This window comes from Petaurus breviceps, unplaced genomic scaffold (genome assembly GCF_028583685.1).
Source record: "Petaurus breviceps papuanus isolate PSGF00001 unplaced genomic scaffold, PetGlider_PUasm1.0 99, whole genome shotgun sequence".
Taxonomy (NCBI): Eukaryota; Metazoa; Chordata; class Mammalia; order Diprotodontia; family Petauridae; genus Petaurus; species Petaurus breviceps.
In genome coordinates this window covers 24,754,979-24,781,413 of record NW_027187465.1, presented here as the reverse complement: position 1 = coordinate 24,781,413, position 26,435 = coordinate 24,754,979, and the positions used below count along the sequence as shown (strand labels likewise).

Below are 26,435 nucleotides of genomic sequence, written 5' to 3'. Positions count from 1 at the left end.
TCGGTGCTAATCGTTCTTTAGCTGTAACACAATGTTCTCCTAAATCGTTTTGTGGTTCATTTGAAGAAAAACAGCTATTATCTCTAGGCTAAAATGTGATATCCTTAAGGGCAGGGAGGACTTGGTTTTGCCTCGGTATCCCCAGGACCAAGCATCATGCCAAGCACACAAGAGGTTGTTACTAAAAACATGATTCTTTGTGCATACACTGGGCTTCTTAAACTTTTCCCACTCCACTCATGACCCCATCAGTGCTTTTTAAATTGTGGGTCACAACCACAATTGTGGATTCACAATGTCTACAAGTAGATATTGTGAAGACCCAAGTTCGAATCCTATCCTCAGATCTTTCAGAGTTGTGTGATCATGGGAACAGCCCATAGCTTTTCCATGTCAGTTTCTTCATTTACAAAATAAGGTGAAGAAAATGCGTCCTGTCCACGGTCCTTTGCAATTGTGGGGGAAGTTCATTAGAAAACTTAAAGCACAGTAGAAATTCAAGTTTTTAATGATAATTAACATCTAGACATGTTTGTCTTTCATCCCTCCTAAAGCTTTTTGTAGCACAAACTGCTTTCCTCCAACCTCCTGAGAATCTTTCTGCTTCCACCGGTTGCCTCTTGTGTCCAGTTTAGAATTTGTACTGTGGGGTTTTGGCAAGGTCTATGACGGTTTCGTTCATTTAGCAAATTGATTTAAAATGTATTTTCTTGTATTGATTAGTTTGTCTGAACTGCTTTTGTCCCTACTTTCTTTCAAAATCTTTATTAAGAGGAAGGGCTCATAGGGTAGAGGTGGAAGGAGGGATATATTCTGAAATATACAGACAGGGGACTGGTGAGCAAATCACTTAACCTGTCTGCCTCAGTTTCCTTATCTGTAAAATGGAAATAATAATAGCATTTTCTCTGAGTAGTGATGAAGATCAAATGAGACGATATTTGCAAAACTCTTTGCAAACCTTAAAATGTTATATGAATGTTAGCTATTAGGAACAAAATAACAAACTTTAAAAAAAAAACCCAATGTCTAGTCTTTTAGAATCCAGGTGTCTGGACTCAATTTAACTAATTTGTATTGAATGCCAACCATATGCCAAGCACTGTGCCAGGTGAGGGGGACCCAAGGACAAAAATTACATCAGTACTGGCTCTCAAGAAGCTTACATGCTAATTATGTGCTTTGTGTAGGTGACAAAAAACACCCAGATAACAAAATACAAAGCCATACAATGTCATTTCAAGGACAGAGAACTGATGACTGGGGAAGTTCAAGTGAGCCCTCCTGTGGGCTGGGGAGGTACCTGACTAGTACTCTGAAGAAAGCTGGGCTTCTAAACAGACATAATGAATACAACATTAGGAAAGAAAGGAGTCCCAGGTATATTTCCCAAAGACTCCTTGGCCTAAGGAAGGAAGACTAAGAAAAAAAGAAAATGTCTTCCCAAAGCCTTAGATAGAAAATATTCTGCCCTCAATCTTCTCCAAGTGACTCACTTTCTGGCTGGCTTTATAGCAGAGAGACAGGAAGAATTGGCATTTTGCAACTCCCTAATTTTATGTACTAACAGGGTGGCAGGACTCATTCTACGGTGAAGCAAGATTTGGTCTTACCATACATTTCTCATTGATCTCATGACAGATTGGAGAGTGATTTCAATAGAGTAATGGTCTTCTGACTTGCTGATGCATTTATCTTTCTTCCTAATAAATGACAAAGGGCTATATATACAGAAAGAGACCACCGAATCTCAGGTTTAGGAGTGGCCTCAGAGGAGGCCTAGTCCAACCCAAACTGGACCAAGAATCTCTAATATTCCTAACAAATGTATATACTTAGTCTACCTTTGTCTAAAAAGAAGGAATTCATTCATCCTGTTTCTAGACAGCTCTGACCCTTAAGCACTTTCTTCCTTGCATCATTGAGTCCAAGACTGCTTCTAAGGTTGGGGTTTAAAATGTTGAGGTTTAGGGGTGCTCAGGACCCCAAAATGCCAACACACTGGGTCCCATCGGAATGGATTCAACCCAAGCCTTCTTTTAGCCAAAGAAAAGCAAAGTTTATTAAAGATTGGCCATACTGGGTAGACTCTTAAGGAATCTGAACATTTGTTAACTCTTGTATTGACGAGCTGGCCAGAATGAATCTGAGCACCTTCATGGAGGTAAGATGGATCTTACATACAGAAAGACTATGGGAGGGAACTAGGGGTGGTCAAGCAGTCTGGGGTTTAGGGTAGAGGGGTTTAGGGATGGTCTTGATGGGACTGGGGTGACTAGAGGTCAGATTCCAGGAACCAAGAGAATGGGATTTTGATGGGATTGAGGGGAGGTAAAAGACAATAAAGAGCTAGGCTATGTTAAGGGCAACAGATTTGGGCATGAAAAAGCCAGATTAAGTGGGAAAATTCAGGGAGAATTCAAGGTTGGGGGTTTCCCAGGGCCAATGGACAAATGGGACTCAATTCTTTTGGGGTACAGGGAAAAGGTCTTGGCTTGGGCCCCTTCCCTGTCACGAGTTTTTATTCTATGGCCAAGAAGAACATGCTGTTCTTGTGATAGCTCCTTAAATGATTGAAGGGGAAGAGGAAGAGGAAGAGGGAAGGTGATGCCAAGGCAGCTCATTTAGGGTTCTCTTGGCAAAGATGCTGGAATGACTTGCCATATCCTTCTCCAACTCATTTTATATATAAGGAACTGAGGCATACAGGGTTAAGTGACTTGCCCAGGGTCACCCAGCTAGTAAGTATCTGAGGCTAGATTTAAACTCAGGAAGATGAGTCTTCCGAATTCCAAGCCCAGTGCACTGTCTGTTGCCTCACTGAACTGCCTTTATTAAGTACTTACAATTGACAGGGTATAGGATCTGCCCCCACCCCAACCCCTCCATTAATTTTTCCAGGTCATCCCAGGTTATTGGCCACTCCTTAATTCCAACCAAATCTTTCCACAATCTTTTTCTTTGTAAAAAACATCACTCTATGGGGCGGCTAGGTGGAGCAGTGAATAGAGCACCATCCCTGGAATCAGGAGGACCTGAGTTCAGATGCGGCCTCAGACACTTAACACAAAAAATAGCCATGTGACCTCGGGCAAGTCACTTAACCCCAATTGGCCTCCAAAAAAAAAATCACTCTTGTCCCCATTAAATGCACAGACTCACTAGGAATCTTGCCCATCCCAACAGATGTTTTAATAAACTCACTACTTGGACTGAAAGAAGGCTTGGAGTGGTCAGATTCTTTCAAGGCAGACCCATGCCCTTTACCCTTGCATTTCAGGGTTCCCAAGACCCCTAGACTGCAATGCTATGTGCCAAGCACTTTACAAATTTTATCTCCTTTGATGACAGAAAGAAATGAACTTTTATTAAACACCCATTATGTGCAAAGCACTTTACAAATCTTTTGATGATAGAAGGCAATGAGTGTGTATTGAGAACCTACTATATGCCAAGAGCTTTACAAATATTATCTCCTTTGATGACAGAAGGCAATGAGCATATATTAAAGACTTACTACGTGCCAAGCACTAAGTGCTTTGCAAATACTATCTTCTTTTATGACAAAAGGGAATTGATGGGGTAATGGGACCTGGACCCCTAAAACGAAAAGACTGTATCTTTGAAAGCAACACAGTCCCTGAATTTTCCCATACACTTCAGCAACTCAGCTCACTAGCGGCTTGTCCAAGGTGTCTGGTCCACCCCAGCCCACCTAGATACTTGGCAGTCCTTTCACGGTCACTCTTGGCCCACCCCAGACTATTTATCACTCCTTAATCTCATCCAGATCTTTTCATTGTCCCTTTTTTTATATAAATATCAGTCTTACTTGCATTAAGATGTAGATTCACTAGGAATCTAGCCTGCATTACTGGCCTTACAATAAACCTCACCACTTTGAATGGAAGCAGGTTTGAGTGTTGCCTGACACTTTGGGGCTCCCAGCAACCCCAAGCTGCATCAGAACGAGTGTTTATTAAGCACCTACTATGTGCCGAGCACTTTACAAATATGATCTTCTTTGATTATAGAAGGGAATGAGCTCTTATTAAGCACCTAATTACAAATATTATCTCATTTGACAATAGCTATCACATCCCTCCTAAGGTTTCTCTTCTCCAGGGTAAACAAATGTCATTTCTTCAACGAATATTTGTTTGGTTGAAGATGGTGATCTCCATGATCTCAAGGCCCTTCACCAATCTAATCATTCTTCTTTGGACCCTTTCCAGTTTGCATAAATGTCAGTAATATTACCATTATTATAGAATTACACACTCAAGAGTCAGAAGGGTCCTCGGGAGCCATAGAGTTTTGAGCAAGAGTCCCTTTCTGTATAATGCTGCAGGGTAGAGAAGTAGAAAGAATGCTGGATTTGCCGTTAGAGATCCTGGGTCCAAATCCTGGCTCTGTCATTTCTTCCCAGAGGGTGTTCAAGCAGGGACTGGATGACCATTTGCCAGGAATCATAGATTTAGAGTAGGAAGGGACCTCAGAGTTTATTGACCCCAGCTCTCCCATTTCACAGATGAAAAATCAGACCCATGAAGATTTTAAGTGACTTGTCCAAAGCTGTCCTGGTAATAAACAGCATGCTTACCCACTTCCCAATACCATTCAGCTTCATTTACTGACCCAAAGGTCACATTGTCACAGACCATGGAAGGAGTTCTTTGATAGATTTGTGCAAGGAAGAATTGCCAGATTGTAGATGAACAAAAGTCAACAAATTCATCCCCTTCATTTTAAAGATAAAGAAAGGTAGGTGTCAACAGGTGAAGTAACTGGTCCAAAGTCACAGGTTCCAAGTGTCAGAGCTGGGACTCCGGCTCAGGGCCTTTTTTTCCACCTACTGGGAGAATCTGCTCTAACTCAAAGCTTCTAACAATCAGGATACTTTTTGCTTTTTCCTTCTCCCCCCAGCTCTTAGCACAGTGTGTTGAACACAGCAGGCACTTAATAAACGCCTGTTGGTTGATTGGCTGATTAACTGGCAGATCAAATCCTCAAAGCGAAGACTTAACCATTTCTAAGCTGGGAGGGCATATTGTCGATGCCCAAGGCCAATTACACTCTGCTCAAGTCTTGGGCTGAACCCGGGCAGTTTCTAGTACAAAGCAGCAGTTAGTTATGATAGTAGAATTAGCAAAAATCATGAAAATTAAACATGGTACACTTAATTTGACTGTAGCTAATCAAGTAAAGCAGGTGCTATCATTTACTCATTAAATAATGAAGCATTTAAAACATTCATTTCCGTCTGGAACCTGCAGGGAGATGCTAAAAATAAACATTGTGGCTAATTATCCACTTTATCTTCTTATTAAGAAAACGATGAAGATAAATTTGTATTCCAAAAGATGTTAGGTCTCTAGCCCACAAAAGCATGGGGGCTTATCTATCAAGAACCAAAGCTGAGCAATGAAATCAATGTTAGGTTCCTTTTCAGCTCTCGGGAATCACTTGGCCAGACCCAGGGAATTCATTCCCATCTGTTGCATTCTAGTGCCCCCACATGAGCCTTTCCTTCCCTAACATCTACTATACCCATGAAAAGGGCCATATAACATCTTTAAGAAATTTCAGCCTCAAAACCCCTATTTTCTTTGTTGGTTTGGGGATGAGTTCTCATAACTAAAATGCTTCCTAATTTTCCATTAACTCTAAGAAAAAAGATGGTCACTTGTAATATGTCATATAAATTACAATCCACTTAACTTTTAAAAGTCGATGTTAATTGTCTCTATGTATCAATCTAATAGGCAAAGTACTTCTAAGTAACAGGCCTAGAAGAGATCTTAGAAATTATCCAGTCCGATACCTTCATTTTACAGATGGAGAAACTGAGACCCAGAAAGATTCTGTGACTTGCCCACAGTAAAGTAAGATAATGAATGTAGAGAACCCTTGTCCTATACTAAGCTTTACTCTTCCCTATAACCCATAGTTAGACTAAACCCTTGAAAGTACAGGACACTTTTGGGGGCTTTCAAAATAATTTTAAATTTTTATTGATATTCTTTTTTCACATCATCTTCATTTTCAAATACATCATGCCCTTAACCAGTGAGCCATCCTTTGTAACAGAGAATTAAAGGAGGAAAAACTAAGCTATTCTGCCATATTAACCAAGAGACCAGTGGAGTTTGACAACCACCTCTGCAAAGAGATGTGTATTTTCTCATTTTTTCCTCTTATGCCAAGCTTGGTCATTATAACTACATAATTGAACGAGCCCCTTAGTATGCAAACCCAGCAGGGGTTAGGGAATGGGCCTTGATTTTCTAGGTGTGGGGAGCTTTGGGGAGGAGCTCTTTCTACCAAAGCACCTTTTCTGAAACTTGTCATCTCAGAGTTACCCAGAACCTTCAAAGATCAAAGTGACCTGCCGGGGTCACTCCTGGGATATGAATGCACATCTTCCTGGCTTAAAGCAACTAGGTCAGGGCTTCTTTACTTTTGTTGTGTCCTGGACCCCCTGCCCATCTGTTGAAGACTATGGGCCCCTTCTCATAATGTTCTTAAATGTGTCAAGTACCCAGGCTAACAAAGGAAGCCAATGATACTGAAATACAGATAGATATCAGAGTATTAAACAAACAAACCAACCCATAACTATTTCACAGACCTCAGGTTAAGACTAAGCCAAGCTGCCTTTCACAGATAGCCACCATTCTATTCCCAGCTTCCCTAAGGCAGGCAAGTCTCTTACTACCTTGTACCTGGATTGTAGCCATCATTTCCAAATTGAAGATGGTCTCCCTCTCCGGCAGTACATCCTGCCCCCCCTCTACATACTGTTTTCGTCACATTCCTCGGCCTCCAAATGTTTCACGTTTCCTGGGAGCACATTAGGATTTCCCAGCAGCCCCATCCCACTGCTGATTCACGCTGGGCTTCCTTTCAGGCCTCAGCTTTTGCATAAATAAGGACTGCAGTCTATGCAGGTCTCCCCCATCCTCTGCTTAGATAGTCACTCTCTGCAAGCCAATTTCTTTTCCAGCCCAGCCACCAAGAAGGAAGGAATGAAGGGCAGAACGGTGGATGGCTCCGAGACGACCCAGGCCAAGGGTAATGCCTATTCCTTGCACTTCTGGGTTTCTTGGTTTCTGGGCCTGTTTTCCTGACTGCTGGCTTTGAGTATCAACAACACTGCAGGCATCACTATGATCCTAAAAGTATTGGCTTTAAGAGATGGAGGATAAGAAAGCAATATTAATAACAGCTAGCATTTGGCTTTCCGGTTTACAAAGGGCTGTACATGCTATCTCATTTGATCCTCACACCCCTAAGATGCAGGGTGTCTAATTTAATCTCCATTTTACAGATAAGGAAACAAAGGCTGAATAGGGTTAAGTGTCTTGCCTTGGGCTCATACAACCAGGGCTCTGGCACAGGACTTGAACTTGGGTCTATGTGATTCCAAGTCAGGCTTGCCCTTTCTATCCCCTACTTCACTTTGGGAAACTAAGTAAAGCTCCTGACAAGTAGCTTTGCTTTAATTCCATTCTCTCTCCCTCTCTTTTTAGTTGGAGCAAGTTTCCCAGTCAGAAATTACCGATTAAAAAGAGGTTCATTTAAAATATAGATCAAAACCCACGACCTGTGAAATTCTCTGTACAACAAAAGTGATCTCTCCCCTCATTGGCTTGAAGCAGTGTTAAAGAAGTTATATTGGATAATTTCTTACATGTTTTGCATGTCCTGTTTTCAAACCTGTGATTTCCCACGGCATAGGGAACTTGCAGAAAGGAAATCACCTCTATCATTCCAGATACCCTGCTCTGCTACTTCCACATCTCTGGGGGGGCTCAAGGGAAGAGAAGTGCGGATCTAATCGACAAATCTGGAAGCAGGAAGGGCACTCAGAGATCAGGATGTCAGAGGCCAGGTGAGAAGGAAGGTGTTAGTTAAAGGCTCAGAGGCTGGCTTGCAAGGCCACCTCCGGTAGTCTGATTGACATCTGGCCACTGAACCCAGAAGGCTCCAGAGGGAAAAGCAAGGTTGAGAGGAGTGAGGAGAGGCAGAGGCACAGTACACCCTGCCTCACTTAAATCCAATTCACTTGCAGGCATCACCTCCCCAAGAACAAAGGGCAAACAACATTCAACCGTGGCCTGCTGCCTACTTCTCTGTACTGAATTCTGGAACGATGTGGGAAATATGAGTAAAGGATGTCGGAGCAGGTTGTGATGTGATTTGGTCTTTAATGTAAAATTGAGTCAGTAATGATTTCTCAGTGGTCAGAACAGAAATAAGTTACAGTCTAACAGTTTAGTCATGTGAATAATCACAAATGTCTTAGGCTACAAATGGAGAAGAATAAATAGAGAATCCAAGTTTTATACTATTGACAAAGCATTATTTTTCCAATTGCCTTCAACAAAAGTAACATATCGAGGATAACAAAACAACAATATTGATAACAAAACAAAGCATACATTCATAGGACTGCCCCTTCCTCCCCTTTTCCTTTAAATAAAAGGAAAGAGAATTCTCGTATTAACACAGTCACCAAATTCTAGAAGCACGTGGAGCATGTCAGAGAGAGCATGGACGCACGGGGACGTTCTGTGTCATGTGACATGCGGCTGCATTCGCTATTACACAATAACTGTTTAAACGCAGTAATGTCCATTGTCAGTGAATGTCAAGCTCAAACCTCCACTTCTTCTTCCTGTACATTTGTGGTGATTACTTTGACTCACTTAGAAACGTCTAAAGGGAGAGAAAGGAGAGAGAGTAAATATCTGGGAGTCTGATTTCTTAATAATTTTTTATCCACAAGAAAAAAGGTTCTGCAACTTCAAACAGTGTTTAAAAACTAAATTGGATTACTGAAATGCACATGCAAAGAAGCTCGTTGGACCCTTGGAGGTTAGGCAAGACACGGGAAAGGCTGAAACATAATCTCCAGGTGGCACAAGCAATTTTTTTCCTACTTCCTAATTTTATTTTCTAAGTTTCTCTATTGAATGAACGTTCCCTTTCTTGAGGAAAAGCAGTCTTTCACCATCAATACAAGAGTGTTTGGTCTGATCTGAAATGAAGAGTAAGAAGGGACCAAAGATGTGTTAATAAAGCTCTATTTACAACACATTCTAAACAAAGACTTCCAGCTTGTACTTGAGCTATACACTCGGATTTAAAGTCCACTGGCACATTTCAAACTGAAGACTGGCTCCAGAGTTCAAATTCTGCCTCTGATATTTAATACCTGTGTGACTCTGGGGAAGTCTCTTATGCTCTCTAAGCCTCAGTTTCCTCACCTGTAAAATAAGGGGTTGGACAAGATGGCCTCTGAGGTCCCAAAAATTAAGCTTTAGAACCAAGATCCTATGTATGTCCCACCCTCCACCAACCCAAACTGAAACCCACTTACAACAACACAGAGAGGTTGTGACTGACCCACAATCAACCAGCTGCTAAGTGTCAGAGTTCAAGGCCAGGCCTCTGCCCATCACCCTTCAGGGCCTCCGTGTCATCAAACTCCAATCTGCCAGTGGCATTATCATTTTCGTTGTTTACTTATCAATACAACACCTGTTCTTTTTTTTTTTTTTAAAGCAATCAGGGTTAAGTAACTTGCTCAAGGTTACATGACCAGGTGTTTCTGGGTGGGTGCTAAGTGTCTGAGCCCAGGATTCGATCCCAGGTCATCCCAACTCTGGGGCTGTTGCTCTTACTCACTGTGCTACCTGGCCGCCCCAACACCTGTTCTTCTATTGAAAATGTAGTTCCATGAGCAATCACAGAGCTGAAAGAGGCTGAATCTCCTGACTCACTTTTCCCAACACACCACAACGCTAAAATCTTTATTTCAAAGTTTCACTGAAAATATAACCAAGTTCTGAAGTTTATGCAGCCAAAAAGATTGTGTACACACACACACACACACACACACACATTCACACACACACACACGTGCACACAATCTTAGAGTCATTTTTTTACAGGTATTTGAGGTAATCGGGGATGAGCTTAAGTTAGTTCCTGCTTCTACTCCGCCATCTTGGTTCCGCCCCCCGATGTGCACAATCTTAATAAAGAAAACTCTCCACTTGAGGACACCAGGAATGTGCATTTTGGAAGGGAAGGTCACTGCCAATGGTCACGGATGCTCTCCTTACCTTCACAATGTCACAGGGAGCTGTATCTGGGGGCACAGGGCTCCCACACTGCTTTAAGTATTCCATTATCAGGACTGAGGCTTCATCCAGACTACACAATAGAAAGAGGGATCTTGTTAATGCTTCAGAGCTTATGTGGCTGTAGTACAAATAACCTGGAGCCACCACCAGCTTTAGTCACACTGGAAAAGAGCTGTAGGAAATGGCTTGACCAGTTACAGATAAGTGCAAGCGGGGCCTCAGCAGCCTAACAAAATCCTGGCAAATCCTACCCTGGGAGGGGAGAGTGCTCCTCTAGCAGGACCCCTTGGGTCGCTGATGTACAATTATTGATTCTCACATCAGCCTTATTCCTTAGTCTCAAACCTAAGGAACTTCAAGCCCATCCAGCTGTCTCTGTCTTGTTTCTCACTTCAGACATAGGAGGCATCCCAAGATGCACCTTTCTGGGCAGACATACCTGTCATCTTGGACGAGATAGTTCACCAGCTCCTTGACCTTCTGGGTACTTATCACTTGTGATTTCAACAGTGGAAAGTATTTTGTGTTTGCCAGCACCCCAAACTGCCTCTTGTTTATGATGTGATTCAGAATAAAATTCCTCACCTGTGAAACGACAAGTCTTCCTCTGTTTGAACTGTGCCAGAGACCCTAGGCCATCACCCTGAGCTAAGGCATTCATCATACACAAGATGCCCCAGTAAAGCCCTTTTTCTTTGTGGTACATGATATGACAGCAAAGTCTCAATAGCCTCTGTTTACTGTTTTGTATTTCATGGGGATAAAACTGTTTAAATAGACACAATAGCCACACATACACATTTGAATATGTGACCATGCTAAGGAATACTATATGGAGCAGTGACACTGTCAGGACAGAGAATGCCTTCTCCACTGATCTCATCAGTTCTAGGCCTCAGTCCGAGGCCCAAGGAAGTGAAGTGAAGAAGCCCACCCCATCCCCCCAGCTAGGACGGGGCAGTGGTGGGGCTTAGCCAAGTCTTCCTGATGAACTTCTATGCCAGGCCGCCCCTCGGCAATTGGGAAGTTAGAACACTTCAGTCCTCATTTAGGGCCAGCTGTCACCCCTAAGCTAGAATCTGCGATGTCAAAAGTGAACTGGAGAGGTCACTCACTTGACAGGCAAACCCTGCCAGCCGGCCGGTATTCATATGTTCATCTACTTGCTGTAAGACAGTCTCAGGATTACACCAGGCCAAGAAATTCTGTGGGGAAAAAAATGGAGCATGAAAAACCAACAGCGGAGACTCTGTTGTAATGAAAAGATGGGGTGGCACAGCGAGTAAGAGCACCGGCTCCAGTGTTGAGAAGACCTGGAGATCAAATCCCGGGCTCAGACACTTAGCACCCACCCAGAAACACCTGGCCGTGTAACCCTGAGCAAGTTACTTAACCCCGATTGCTTTAAAAAAAAAAAAGAAAAGAAAAGAAAAGATGGGGTGGCCGGGTGGCGCAGTGATAGAACACCGGCCCCGGAGTCAGGAGGACCTGAGTTCAAATCCGGCCTCAGACACTTAACACAAAAACTATCCGTGTGACCTTGGACAAGTCATTTAACCCCAAACGTCCTACCTTCCCCCCTCCAAAAATAAAAAAAAAAAGTGATGAAAAAAAAGCAGCATCCTCCCTAGTAAGTTAAGTCACGCTTGGAGCATTTCCCCTTGAAAACTGCCAACCCTGAAGGAGAATCAAAGGTAGACGAGATGATGGACAACATTGCTCATCACTGACGAATTACAGCTGAGTTCTTTTCAGTTCAATCTAACAGGTTCTTACTGGGCAAGGGGGAGATCAGACATTTACACAAGATACGCTTGAAGAGGAAGGGCGTGCCAGCACGCGAGGCAGCTGGGAAGGCCCCTGCAGGAGGCGGCACCTGGGCTAAGCCTCGAGGGACAGCGGGATTCTAAAGGAAGAAGGGAAGGGTGGAAGGAGAAGGAAGGAAGACACCCCTGGCTTGGAGACAGCCCGTGCACAAGGACAGAGGTAGCAGGGGGAAGGTCATTTCCAGAGGAGAGCAGGTAAGCCAGCTGTGATCGATGCGATTACAGCACGTGAAAGGGAGAACTATGTGAGAGTCCTAGACAGAGAGGCTGGAGCCAGGTTGGGGGCGGGCGCTTTAAATGACAAGCTGAGGAACTAAAATTTTATCCCCAAAGCAAAAGGGAGCCAAGGAAGGCTTCTGAGTGGGGGAGCGACTTGGTCACACATATGGTGACCAAGGAAGAGTATTCTGGCAGCTGTTTCTGGAGCCGCTGCTTCAGGAAGAACAAGACCAGACCGCATGTTCTCTTCCTCACCCTGGGCTGCCTGGAGCATGGGCAATGTCGCCCCTGGCCCCCAACCTTCCACTTCTTGCCTGGGGACTGTAATCCGCACAGCCACTGCTTCTGGAAGGGGCTTGTCAATGGAGGCCCTTGTTCTAATTACTGTCACTGTGAGCTCCCATCTCCCGTGTGTGTTCTCTCAGGGATTAGTTCACTTTTGTTTCTGTATCACAAGAAAACAGCATAGGATCTGGCCCCCAGCAATGACTTTTTCATTCATTCCTATGTGGAGGACGCATGGAAGGAGAGAGCCTTGAAGTAGGAGGCCACAGTCATTGAGGGGAGAAGTAACAGGGGTCTGGCCATACAAGCAAAGGGAAAGGGTGTCTATGGGAGAGATGTCGTGGGGGCCACTGACTGCAGTGAGAGAGACAATTTGGATGTCCCACTGGGGTGACTGGAAGGACAGGAGGTTCCTTAGCCAACATCAGGGTGTCCGAAGGAGGGGGGAAAGATCCCACATCCTGTTAACTGTTTGATGCTCAGCTGCCTTCTCATCTCACACCTCCCTCATTAAAACCACAAGGGTGTTTTTGACATCAGTGACTTCCTGGTCACATATTCCCCCTTCTGCTCGTGCACAGGTGATATTATGAAGCCAAGTGCTAGCCCTGGACCTGGTCACCTTCTGTTTCATGAGCTTGAGAGCATGCCCCAGTCTGGTGAGCTCTCCCCAGCCCCAGAAATGCTCTTCTCCTCTTAAAACGCCACATTTGGAAATGACCAGCCTGGGTCCTAGAGATGAGATGTTTTACAAAACCTTGCCCCGCTACTTCAGCCTGAGTTTATTCATTCAAACGAACCTCTGTTAAGTTCCCAGCATGGGGAACATCCAGTGCTGGACATGGACGTGGACGTGGAGATACAAAGAAAGGATGGCACCCTCCTCGTCCTCGTGGATACGAAGAGGCTAGAAACTCACACCCCTTCCTGCTGTGCATGTGGTCTCAGATACTCACCATCATAACATTTACAAGCTTACTTTGTGCTGTGTGCTTTACAACTACCCTGGGAAGGAGAAGGTGCTGTTATCATCCCCATTTTTCACAGAGAAGGAAATTGAGACAGATGCATGCTTAGTGATCCGTCCAAGGTCACAGAGCTAGTAAGGGAAGCTAGTAAGTTAGATTTGAACTCAGGTCTTCCTAACTCCACTATATCACCCTGCTGCCTGAATACAACTTACATGTTGGTTAGTTTTATTTTGTGGTATTTTTAAATTCTGTTATAAGAAATGCTTGCCAGGTAGGGAACGGAAAAGGATATGGTCAGAAATGAAGGTGTTGTAAAAGCCAAAGATATCAACAACATCCCCATTAAATAAAAGGTATAACTATAGCCCTTATCACCTAAATCGATTCATAATCTAGGAAGAGAGATAATACTGAAGTACAAATAACTGTTATAAAACATGGGCCTCGTTTTGGTGCCAAATTGGTTGTACTGAAATAGTAGCTTGTTCTGGTTCCCCCGACCACCTCATCTCTAAAAATTAGTATAGTAAGTTTATAAGTAGCTAGCATAAGTTAACAACAGCAGGAAGTTGGATTGCAAAAGGGGAACACAAGAGTCACAACTGTTCCACGAATTAAGGACATATTCCTTGAAAACTGTCTCATAAATTTACAGGAGCATAAGAGGCACCGCTGCTGCCTCACAACCTCACGGAGGCCACTTCCTGAGACTATGCACTAAATTAGGGGAAGGCAGTTAGGGCCTAATGTAACAGCCCCTTCATCCATCTGTAAGCTGTGGATAAGCCCCAGATGGGAGCAGTAAAACCAAGAACACTTTAGGCAAATGAACGAACCCAAAGATAGTGTTGGTAACTTTGAGATGTTGATGTATTAATGAGCTAAGCCTAAGGTGGTGTGGGTAAGAGCCAGTCATTCCTACAACCAAATATAAAAAGGGGACCCCAACTCCTGCCCCTGGAGAATACCTCCACCTGCCGGGGTCCTGCCCAAGCCCTCTTCAGTCTCTTCCCCAGCACTGCAGGGCTCTTCTATCCCGGTGCCTACACCATCAGCCTCTGGAGTCTCTGGGCCTCGCCAAAGTGTGACTGAAGCTCTGCTCCCTACTTGCTACCTTGTGGGATTTCAAAATAAGTCAAAACAACTTCTCTGCTCACCTCCCTTGTCTTCAAATTCCCAGTGTTTAGTACAGTGCCTGGCACATAGTAGGTGCTTAATGAATGTTTGTTGATTTGGTGACACATTTGTGGAATATAAACATCATAAAAGAGGAACAAGGTGCTATGAAAGCCTCAAGAATAGAAGGAACACTTCACCTAGAGAAATCTGTAAAGGCTTTGGGGAGGAGGTGGTACCCAAGCTGAGACCTGAAGGACAGAGGTCATTGGGAGCTAAAGTTGGGAAGAGGAAGAACAGCTTCTGGGTGAGCAGGACAGTGTGAACAAAGGTGCAGGCAGAGGCAAGCTTGGGACAAGTTCTGGGCGTGGCAAAGAATCCAATTTCCCAGAAATGTGGGAAGTGTGAAGAGAGTAAAAGAGAGAGGAGCGGAAAGACAGGTTTGCTAGAGATCATCAAAGATCTTCAGGGTCAAACTAAGGAGGAATCCCGCCTTCACCTGAGCTCTGCTTCATGGGGTAATATCTGTGCTGCTACGTAAGATCTCTCCTGTAGTCCTGAGCTACTAATTAAATCCTGCAAGCCTTTAATTTTCACCTGTTTATACAAGCGCTCCAACTCTAAGCTGATGGGTAAAGTTCATCTTTGTAACTAAACTCATGCGTTTCTTTGAATCTTGCTTCCAATGACATTTCTTTTCCTTTCAAAGACCCATGGCTCTTAATTTGATTAATTTTTAAAAAAAGTTTTTTAAATAAAGAAAAATAGATTTAGTCTGAATGGATTTTTCTGGTCCTTTGGACAACAGTCCCCACAGGAAAAGATGGACAGCGGGGTCTGTGCTGAAGACAAGACATCACTCCATCTGCTGGCTGCTCCCTGAATTGCAGGCAGCCACATTCCCTTCCAAAAGGGCTTCTTGCCCTTTTCTGTGTCTTGGACGCCTTGGGCTGAGTCTGGTGAAACCTATGGACCCCTGCTCAAAATCATATTCTTAATTGCACCCAAAAAGTGTAGACTACAAGGGAAATTAATGAATTATATCAAGGGGCCAGGGTTGGGCTGTGCCATGCAGGCCTGGGGCATCTGACAACCCTGGGCCAGGGGTCCCTCCTCTACTTCATCAATACCTGAAGATGCTGGTCTCTCTTGTCCGAGTGGGGCATCAGCAGGAGGCAGGCCAAGGCAAAGGCTGGAAGCTCCAGGAGGCTATACTGCTTGGCAACTCCAACCATATCCAAGTCCATGGAAACAGGACACCTTCAAGAGAACAGGCAATTACTTTCTACAGAAGAAGACACTGATCACCTTCAGTGATTTCCCACAACTGCTTTTTACCTCCTCAACTTTTCATTATTTAAAAAATAAAAGATTTTTTTTTTTTTTTGGTTTTTCTAGTTGGAAAAGCAGGGCGTTTGGGGTTAAGTGACTTGCCCAAGGTCACACGGCTACTAAGTCTTAAGTATCTGAGGCCAGATTTGAACTCAGTTCCTCCTGACTCCAGGGCCAGTACTCTATTCACTGTGTCACCTAGCTGCCCCTAAAAAAGATTTTTTTTTAACAGAATTAAAAAACTATAGGCTTAAATGTTAACTAATAAGTAAACCAAAGTCATCCAAGACATTGCCCATAGACTGGTATGAAAAGGAAGGCTAAACTCACAACTAAATGTATCATAGATCACCAAGCATTTATTAAGCACTTACTGTGTGCCTGGCACTGGGGAGAAAAAGAAAGGCCCCAACATTTCCTGGCCCCTTGAGGAGGGCGTCCTCATGGGGCAGACAACTGCTAAGTGACCAAGAACATCTGAGATGCACACAGAAAGAAGGGAAGGCAATCAGACAGGGGAAAGGACTGATGAGGGCCTTCCCTCCTCTAGCTCTTCCCCATTTCCTCTCATTGCATCTGTCCCTGGCTGTCTATGAACTGCCTCCCCCATTAGACGGAGCTCCTCAAGGGCAGGGGCCACCTTCTGCCTTTCTCTATGTCCCCAGGATTTATCCCAGTGCCTAGCACATAGTAGGTGCTTAATAAATGTTTATTAACTGACAGAGTATTTCCATCAGGCTTGAAAGGCTGAATCCTTGGATAATATAATGTATCTGTCTCTAAACACCTAGAAGTCTCAAGTCTCAAAGTATTGTTTTTCTTATGTTAAACACCTACTTGGTGCTCCACAAATCCTTGGGGAAAAATAATCATTTTATTTACAGAAACTAAGCTGGGCAGTGCAGTGGATGGAATGCTAGGCCCGGAGTGAGGAAGACTCAGCTTCCTGAGATCAAATTGGCCTCAGACATTTCCTAGCTATGGGGCCCTAGGTGAGTTACTTCGCCATCTGCCTCAGTTTCCTCATCTGTAAAATGAACTGGAGAAAGAAATGGCAAACCACACCAGTATCTGTCAGGAAAACCCCAAATGGGCTCACGAAGAGTGACCGAGTGTGACTGAAACGACTAAATAACTAAAAACATTGATCCACCAATGTGCTACTGACATTGCAGAAAAGATAGGATTAAAGATACCAGAGCGAGAAGGTGCCTCCAACATCATCTAGGTCAAGCCCCTAGTTTTATAAATGAGGCTGTGACTTGCCCAAAGGCATGTGGACAGTAGGTGGCAGAACTGGGATTTGAACCCAGGTCTCCAGATCCCAAATTCAGTAGGCCTCCCACTGTCTGGCCCTCTGTGCCACACAAGACAGCACAAAGGCTCTAAGGAATGACAGGCCGTGAGAAAGGCTTACATGGCAGGTTCAGCTTTGAAAGAAAAGTGGAGCACTGTCTAGAGATTTTCTTAAGTTAAAAGTTTATCTTGAAAATACAGAAATAACACTTTACTTACTCCAGGAGAACCACGAAACTCTCACGACAGGCCGCTAACTGAGTAGGACTCAGTGGGCAAGAGGCTGAGAAAAAAAGCAGAAAACATGGACATCATAAGAGCAATGTCCTTCTTACTGAATTCTAACACCTAGGTACTAGAAAGCCAGAGGAAGAAGGAGGGTACCTGACATGAGCAGTTTCTGGGAGACCTGCTGCCAGGCTCTGCCAAAGTAAGGGATCTGCGGGAAACAAATGCATGACACAGATTTAGGGTCTGCAGCAGATCCTCGGTTACATCCAGACCACAGCCGTCACGCACAACTCCTGCACGACGCTGCCGACTCTGGAAAACATCATCTGCTCTGGGTGAATCACACCAGGCAACCCCACCCAACCAAGGTCAGCGGAACCACAGTTGTCCGAGCCAAACCGTGACCGCTCCTTTGGTCACAGAGCACAATACACAGGCCTGAGTTCTCTGATGAGAGCCCTCATTCTGGCACAGAACATACTGTAGCTACCAGACGGGCACGCATACTTCACAAGGGTGGAGACCACACTAAAATATCCACCTTAACCCAGGAAAATGCCACTGCACAAAATTTTCTTAAAAGTACATACCTGCCATAAGGAATGTATGTTGGCAATTGCTGTTAAAACATTCCTTAGATAGCTAATCTGGAAAAAGAAATAAATTTCAATGAATAATTTATTATTCCACAGTTTCAAATGAGATATTTGAAGATAAAACATATATTCTATCAAGAGTATAGTTGTAGGGGTGGCCAGGTAGCACAGCAAGTAAGAGCACGGACTCCAGTGTCAGGATAACCTGGGGATCGAATCCAGGCTCAGACACTTAGCACCCACCCAGAAACACCTGGCCGTGTAACCTTGAGCAAGTTACTTAACCCGATTGCTTAAAAAAAAAAAAAGAGTATAGTTGTAAATGATATAGATGAACTATCCAGAAATCTGTGCGGACATTTTGCATATTAATTTAATAATAAAAGTTAGCATTTCTATAGCTCTTTAATCTTTGTAAAGCACTTCGAATATGTTATCCCATTTAATCCACACAAGCAACATGGCAGGTAGGTGTTATTATTGCACCCACTTTACAGATGAGGAAACTAAGGCTGAGAGAAGTAACTTGCCTGGGATCACAGAGCTAATAAAAACATGCCGCAGGGATGAGCTTGGTCTTCCTGACTCCAAGGCCAGTTAGCTCTCACGCCACCCTTCCCAGCTGCTTCCAAACATCTTTAAGTTTCCCATGTCTTACTCCAAAGTCTCATGGCAGCCCTAAAAGGGACCCTGGGCTCTCAGAGGTTAAGCCGATGGAACACACGCTAGACCTACTATGTATGGCCAGGTTTGAAAGGTTTCAAGAAAAGGCCCACGTGTCTTTGTCATCTGAGGACAAGCCAAGGTAAGGACAGAGGCTCATCACTAGAGGTCTGTCACTAGGTGGCTGATGTTTTCAACAATTCATTAAGACAGGCTATTAGAGGCAGCTGGGAGGCAAAATAGATTAATAGGCCTGGAATCAGGAAGACCTGAGTTCAAATCCTGATTTAGACACATACTAATTGTGTGACCCGGGGCAAGTCATTTGATCTGTTTCCACCAGTTTTTCATTTATTAAAGGGAGATAACAATAGCACCTTCCTGCCAGGGTTGTTGCAAGGATAAAATGAGATAATATTTGCAAATACTTTGCAAATCTTAGAGCATTATATAAATGCTTACTATGGTTATTATTATAGCACAGAGGGTCTGCAATCTCCATTGACAGAGGAAGTCCCTAGACTGATGAAATCTTAGCTTGGTGAAAGACTAAAGTACAAGTTTAACAACAGCTCTTGTAAACAAGTTGGTATCAAGAGATTTAACACCAGATTGTACCATATCCATTTATGGATGATGGGTCACCTAATAAGAGTTTTGGCAGAATAGGATCATTTGTCTAAATTATCAATAGCTATGTGCTCTTTCTCCCCTACTGCATCCGATTCTCAACAACTTGAGGGAACAGAGGGACTTGGTTTTTTTTGGTATGTTTTTTCCCCCCATTTACTAGTGTCTTATTTTTTCCAATTACATGAAAAGACGGTTTTCAACATTCACTTTTGTAAGATTTTATGTTCCAAATCTCCCCCCTCTCCACCCCAAGACAGCATGCAATCTAATACAGGCTATACATTTACAATCATATTAACCATATTTCCACATTAGACATGTTGTGAAAGAAGAATCAGAACAAAAGAGAAAAACCATGAGAAAGAAAAAAAACAACAAAAAAGAGAAAATAGTCTGCTTTGCTGCATTCAGACGCCATAGTTCTTTCTCTGGATACGGATGGCATTCTCCATCATAAGTCCTTTGGCACTGTCTTATAACCTTGCTTGCTGAGAATAGTTAAGTCTATCAGACTTGGTCATCACACAGTGTTGCTATTACTGTGTGCAATGTTCTCCTGGCTCTGCTCACGTCACTCGCATCTGTTCATGTAAATCTGTTCAAGTTTTCCAAACAGAGGGATTTGTGAAGGAGTGTGCATCTTATTTTTCTTTCTATTTCTCTGAAAGCCTAGCCTTGACCTTTGCCCATAGTGGGTGCTTTTAATAGAGGTTACTTTTTAAATTTACATATCTGCATTAGGTAATAACAACTACCACCAAAGTAAAATTCTTAAGAAATTCTCTGCTAAAATCACAATATCTTCTCTCGTGAAGAGGAACGAGTCTTACCAGGTTGAAGCCAAGCAGCTTTTGCAGCAGGCCGCTCCAAAGCTGAGTGTCATAGACCTTGTATTCCAAACAAAGTTCAGTCACCAATCTCACAGCCTGAAGCCAAAGAAAAGGAATCATGTTATCAGTGAGACATTCATTAAACTCTGTGCCAACCCCTGGGAACAAAAGACAAAATAAAACAATCCTACCCTCCGAGAGCTTATATTCTATCATTGTCACTTTATCACTGACTTAAGCTGTCACCCACCACTATCACTCCCCAGCCGCAGCTGCCTAACCTACCAGTCTCTGCCCCGCGCCCCCCCCCCCCCCTCCTGCAAGAGCCTCATGTGGAGCCCATATGGAGACAAGCCCAGCCACCCTCTCCTTTCCTTGCCGCCATCTTTTTGTTAAACTGAACCTGAGTCTTTCTGTTCTAGAACCATCATCAAATCAGTGCTACCACTGCTACTGGAGAGTGTATCCACCTGCTCCCATATGGTTTCAGGAACCATCCTTGTAGCTCTGCAAACCAAGATACAGCTCCTGCCGCCACCCATGTGTCATCCCCTTCCCTGCTCCCACCTGGTGTTTCTCCCATTTGAATAAAAGCTCTTTGAAGGGCAAGGACCGTATAATTCTTGTATTTGTATCCTTGATATTTAGTACAGTATCTGACAAAAAGTAAGCACTTCAGTGAATACAGCATTGGCCCTGGAGTCAGGAGGACCTGAGTTCAAATCTGGCCTCAGACACTTGACACTTAGCTAGCCGTGTGACCTTGGGCAAGTCACTTAGCCCCAATTGCTTTGCCTTTCCCCCTCCAAAATAAAAAAAAAGAGCAAGCACTTAATAAAAACTTTTTTATTCATTTGTCCATTTAAAAACTAGAGAGAATTTTGAATCTTATATAAAAAAGAACTGAACCTGGGTTTATATATGCACTAATATTTTTGTACATCAGTTGCTTCCAAAAGTCTTAACCTCTAATGAAGGGGAAAATATTGCGGGAGAGAAAAAATAAATTTAGAGCTACAAAAGACCCCTTTGATCCCTTTTAGCCCCAGAAAAAGTTTCAAATTTACCTGACTGACTCAAATTACATACCATAGGTTCATGACTATGATTTTTCCATAGGCCCTTAATCATTCCTTCTTTAGGACTGTTGTGAAATGATTCATATGTGAGAGGGATGTTCAGCATTTCAAATGCAGCCAGGAAAGTGATGCATTTCAGAAAACATCTGTAAAATAAATATAGAAAAAAGAAATAAAGGAGGTATCTGTAGGGCCAGAGTTTTAGTAGCTATCTCCAAAAGAAGAATTCTACCCATCATACTTAAGTGTCTTCAAAGAAAACATTCACAATTGGAGAAAACTGTAGATTAAATAAATTATTTGTTGTAACATTAAAAAAAACTGGAATATTCCTAAAAGTTTCTCTCATTTCTAAAAACATTTAAGTTATAAGTGAGTGTATGGTGGCAAAGAAGGCTAAAACACACTGTTAGTGAGGGTGCTTTAAGAGATTTTTTTTGCTGTGGTTGTTTAATTGTTTCAGTCTGCCTCTCCCTGACCACATTTGGGGTTTTCTTGGCAAAGACACTGGAGTGGTTTTGCCATTTCGTTCTCTAGCTCATTTTACACGTGAGGAAACTGAGGCCAACAGGGTTAAGTGATTTGCTCAGGGTCACATGGCTAGTAAGTTTTGAGGCCACATTTGAAACCATATCTTCCTGCTTCCAGCCCTGGTGCTCTATGCACTATGGTACCACCTAGCTGTCCTAAAAAGAGATTTTTAGGTTTTTATTAATGTTAGCATGATACCCTCATATGATTAATCATGTTCATTAACATTTATTAATTGTCAAAGGCAAAAATCCCTTAAAATGAATTAGGCTTCATTGATTTTTCAAAGAGTTAGAATATACATATTTCTGCTACAAATATAATTCCACTTACTTTACTTCCTCAAAAGGTTTTTTGAAGAGAGACTCAGTTGTTTCTCTGTCTGCCAGACACAAGAGACAGTGAAGAGCTCGTCTTCTATAGGCAAACGTCGGCTGACCTACAGGATGAGTCTGAAAAGCAAGAAGGCAATCTGTTCATTCTTGCCCGATGCGGCAAGTGTCACCTGCTCAGACTTAGATGACAAACACAACCTGAGCAGGCTCAAAGACCAGGGTGGCCCCACTGAGAAGCACAGCCCAGGCTCTTTGGAAAAGCAGATTTTTCTTCTGTATAATCTGTTAGTCCTGCCAATGGGCAGTGGCATGCACCACCATACCTAGACTATGCCAGGGACGTTGGTAGAAAATGCAACTGGAGCAAAGAGGGTGACAAGAGACCCACACTGAGCAGTGAGGTTGAATCCTATGCCCTGTTCATATGGCTTATAATGGATGACTTGCTTTCTAGGAATCTGGTGGTAAGCAATGACTTCATTATGAGTCATACAGATTTCTTAGAGAAACTAAATCTAAAAATGTGAAAAAAGCGTAACATGAGGAATGGTCGAAAAAACTAGGACTAGTTGGCCTAGAGAAGAAAACGGGGCACGAAGGCTGCCCCTGAGTATCTGAAGGGTTGTCATGGGGAAGAATTCCTAAAAGTCTAAAAGCGGATGGACCACCTCGGGAGGCAGCGGACTCCCTCTCACTCCAGGTTTTCAGGCAGAGGCTGAAATGAAGATCCCTCAGTTGGCATGTCACAGAGGGGAGTCCTAATGGGCAAGACCAGACTCCCTCTAAAGCTGCTCTAACCTGAGATCTTAAGATTCAAATGTGAGAGGCAAAAAAACTCCGTTGTGAGTTTATGTAAACTTACAGATACTGATGTTGCAGCCAAAAATAACATTCTTGAACTAAAATCAATGGGACGTATTTGGAGAAGATATAGAACTCTGCAAATAAGAAAGAGGAAAAAAATCCATTTATATTTAAAATAAATGATAAAATATTATGAGATTACATACAGTATAAATGAGACTTCAATTTCTTTGGAAAAGGTATTCTTTAAGTATAATTATATGTACATATATCTTTATATAAAAAGCATATATGTATGTACACATACACACACATACCCCTTAAATACACCAATCAAAAAATGGCAAAGAAAACTTGTTATAATGATGTTAAAAAGGGAAAGCAAAAAAGGGTGCTGCTGGGCCCAAATGGCTTTAGTCCTCCTTACTTGTGACACAGCAGGAATTTCTAGTTTTGTACTTACCATGTGCCAGGGACCCAAAAACAAAAAGAAACCAGACCATGAACTCAAGGAGATTACATTCTACAGGGAAGATGATCCATACATAAGAAATAAAATAAAGGAAGTAGTTTAGGGAGGGTGAGCACTAGAAGCTGGAGGAAATTAGGAAAGGCTGCATGAAGTATCTTTTTTTTTTTTTAATAAATATGTAGAACAGAATAGAAAGAATTACAGACAAGCAGGACAATTTTGAACATTACACATTGAATTTATTTTAAAAGAAAATATTTTAAAAGAAAAGCAAGCTGTACCTAACTGAGATTTGTCATTTCAACCCCCCCTTTTTTTGTTAAATTCTGAATAAAACAATTTTTTTAAAGGCGTGCCTGAGATAGATGAAGAGAGGGAGGATTCCAGGCATGAGGGACAGCCTGTGAGAAAGTACACGGAAATGTGGGAAAAAGAAAACTAGACCACAAAGTGTAGGAAAGGAAGTAAGGTATAATGAGGCTGGGAAAGTGGGCTGGGACCAGGTTGGGAAATGCCAGAGGAGTTTAATTTAGATCACAGAAACAACAGGGAAACTTATTGAGGAGAGGAAGACGATGTGCTCACACTCTGGCAGGTAGGTGTAGGATGTAATGGAGTGGGGAGGGAACTGAGGCAGGGACTTGAGGCTATCATAATAGTCTAGGCTAAAGGTGAGGAGAGACTAAAGTCTGTGTAGCAGCTATGAGATTAAAAGGGAGAAAGTTTTGAGAGATGCTCCTGGGGCAGAAATAACAAAACCCAGAAATCAAACGGCCATGGGGATGAGGGAGAGTGAGGAGATGAGGATCAACTTGGGTGGTGGTACCCTTGACAGAAACAGGACTGAAAGATGGTTGGGTTTTTAGGGGGGGATATGTTCTGCTTTGGATGGATAAAGTTTGAGACGCCCATGGGATATCCAGTTCAAAAGTCCAACAGGAGACAATAAAGCTCCAGAGAGAGAATAGGGTTTGTTGTAGCACTATGGGAGTAATATGCCCAGAAATGATCATTTTACCCATAGGGGCTGATGAGGTCTCCAAAAAGAGAGGAGAGGATGTTGGGCAGAGCTTTGTGATCCACCCACAGTCAAGGAGTAGATGACAGTCAGCAAAGGAAGGAAGAACAAATAAAACACCGGGCAAGAAGCAATGAGATCCCCTTTCTTTATCTCCCCCCACCCGTCACCCCAAGTCAGTAAACCCTGTGGCTTCTATGGTCTTCTAAAAATCAGAAAAATACCAGGAGAGAGGAGTTTCACAAAAATCCAGACAGGAGAGGAGTGATGTGGGAAGAAAGGGAGGTCACCCATGACAGATGCTTCACAGAGGTTAGGAAAGATGAGGACTGAGAACAGACCATTAGATTTGGTAAGTAAGAGATCACTGACAACTTGAGAGAGCAGTTTCAGTTGAGTGATGGACTTGGGAATCAGATTGCAAAGGGCCAAGAAGCTATCAACGGGAAAGGAGGTGGGAACAATGAATGTAGACAGCTGTTTCTAGCAGTTGGGCTGAGAAAGAGCCTGAGGGGAGGGTAGAGTATAGTGGCATGAGGGGACACTGGGGCATGTTTGAATGTAGCAGGGAAAGAACCGGGAGACAGGGAGATGTGTAGGATTCCAGAGTGAGAAAGGGGATGACTGAGGGGGAAATCTGATAGAGAAGCCAGGAGGGAATGGGATCAGGTACATAAACACAAAGCTGGCTTTAGTAAGAAGAGTTTGGCAGATGAAGGGAGGGGGGAGGTGGAATGGCTGGGGGGATGTGGAATGGCTGGGGGGCACAGTGAGGAGAAGAGAAGATTGAAACTGAAAGAGGAGGTAACTAAGGGGCAATTTAAGGCTCTCCCTCCTCATTTCTTTCTCTTAGAATCCCTGGTTCCCCTAAGGCTCAGCTCAAATACCTGTCTAGAGAAGGCCTTTCTGGGTCCACTCAGCTTCCATCTCCTATGCATGGCCCTATTTCCAGAGAATGTGTTTCCCTCATTAGAATGGGAGCTCCTGGAGGGCAGGTACTGTTTGTTTTTGCTTTTTCTTTGGCTCCCCACCACAAAGTAGAGTGCCTAGCACATAGTACTGCTTAATAAATGCCCACTGATTGATTTACTGCTGGAGAAGACAGGAAGGGATATATGTTCATCAGCTGGGGGATGGCTTAACAAATTGTGGTACACAATGTAATGACACTATTGAGTCATAATAAATGATGAATATAAAGAACCACTGAATTTCAGGGCTAGAAGAGACCTCTGGTTTAACTCACAAAATTCAGAATGTGGAAAGACTTATATGAACTGATGCAGTAATCAGTCAGGAAAGCAGCACCCACGATGACAACAACAATAGAAATGGAAAGAACAAGAAAACGAAACTGAACATTGTATGATTGTAATGACCAAGTTCTGCCACAAAAGATAAGACAATGCAACCCCCTCCTCCCTTCTTTGGGGGTGGCGGGAGTGGTGGGGCACCATGCTGGTGCTACCAAACTCTGCTGACACACTGTCCCGCCATGAGGGGTGGTGACCCACAGTGTAAGAAGCTTTGGACTTGTAGATACAACAAAAACATTTATTTTTGTAAAACCGTCTTCTAGAAGTAAAGAAAATGAGTGTACCTTTGGAGGGCTTCATCTCCTTGAATATTAAAGAATTCTGAAGGTATCTTTAAAAGCCAAGAAAAAAAACAAGTTTAAACAAAATCAAACAATGACATCCCAAGAAGTCCCTCAGTTTGTATAGCTCCATTTAGCAAATTCTAATCAAATCCTATATGGGAAACATGAAAAAAAAGTCATTGTTTACATTATGAAAGGATTCTTTTCTCTACTATAGGCCCCACCATAGAATTAATTTCAATACAATGTTGTCTTTAATAATCTAAGGTATAACTGACGTGCCCTTTTCAGGAGTTCTCCAGTGACTGAGTCAGTGCCAGGCTTGGTCAGTGGCCAGGGTTCTGATCCCCTTCAACCTCCTCTCCTCATTGGTACTCCTGTCTCCCCCTGGAAAATAAGCTTCCTGAAGGCAGCGCCTTCCTCGTTTTGTTTCTGTATCCCCAA

General features: G+C 43.1%; 1 protein-coding gene and 2 long non-coding RNA genes across 5 annotated transcripts in view; 2 read left to right on the top strand and 1 right to left on the bottom strand.

Annotated features, from left to right (window-relative positions):
• Positions 1-8,190: 8,190 nt before the first annotated feature.
• Positions 8,191-26,435, bottom strand: part of KNTC1 (kinetochore associated 1) — an 87,667-nt gene continuing 69,422 nt past the window's right edge. For 2 of the 3 annotated variants that reach the window (XM_069081465.1, XM_069081464.1), the window contains exons 52-64: positions 25,992-26,038; positions 22,960-23,035; positions 22,096-22,214; positions 21,242-21,377; positions 20,153-20,248; positions 18,021-18,077; positions 17,584-17,638; positions 17,419-17,482; positions 15,702-15,831; positions 11,270-11,359; positions 10,594-10,739; positions 10,134-10,224; positions 8,191-8,721 (exon numbers count right to left, since the gene is read on the bottom strand). In XM_069081465.1, the coding sequence (XP_068937566.1) occupies positions 8,698-8,721; positions 10,134-10,224; positions 10,594-10,739; positions 11,270-11,359; positions 15,702-15,831; positions 17,419-17,482; positions 17,584-17,638; positions 18,021-18,077; positions 20,153-20,248; positions 21,242-21,377; positions 22,096-22,214; positions 22,960-23,035; positions 25,992-26,038 (1,131 nt within the window). In that variant the 3' untranslated portion in view covers positions 8,191-8,697. Of the gene's footprint in view, positions 8,722-10,133; positions 10,225-10,593; positions 10,740-11,269; positions 11,360-15,701; positions 15,832-17,418; positions 17,483-17,583; positions 17,639-18,020; positions 18,078-20,152; positions 20,249-21,241; positions 21,378-22,095; positions 22,215-22,959; positions 23,036-25,991; positions 26,039-26,435 lie in introns of those variants that run through there. The other variant, XR_011167106.1, reaches the window with a different exon arrangement.
• LOC138156260 (uncharacterized) lies at positions 11,924-20,772 on the top strand. The gene is made up of 2 exons (XR_011167107.1): positions 11,924-12,175; positions 20,575-20,772. It is a non-coding gene; the product is annotated as an uncharacterized lncRNA (long non-coding RNA).
• Positions 23,055-25,982, top strand: LOC138156261 (uncharacterized). The gene is made up of 2 exons (XR_011167108.1): positions 23,055-23,968; positions 25,609-25,982. It is a non-coding gene; the product is annotated as an uncharacterized lncRNA (long non-coding RNA).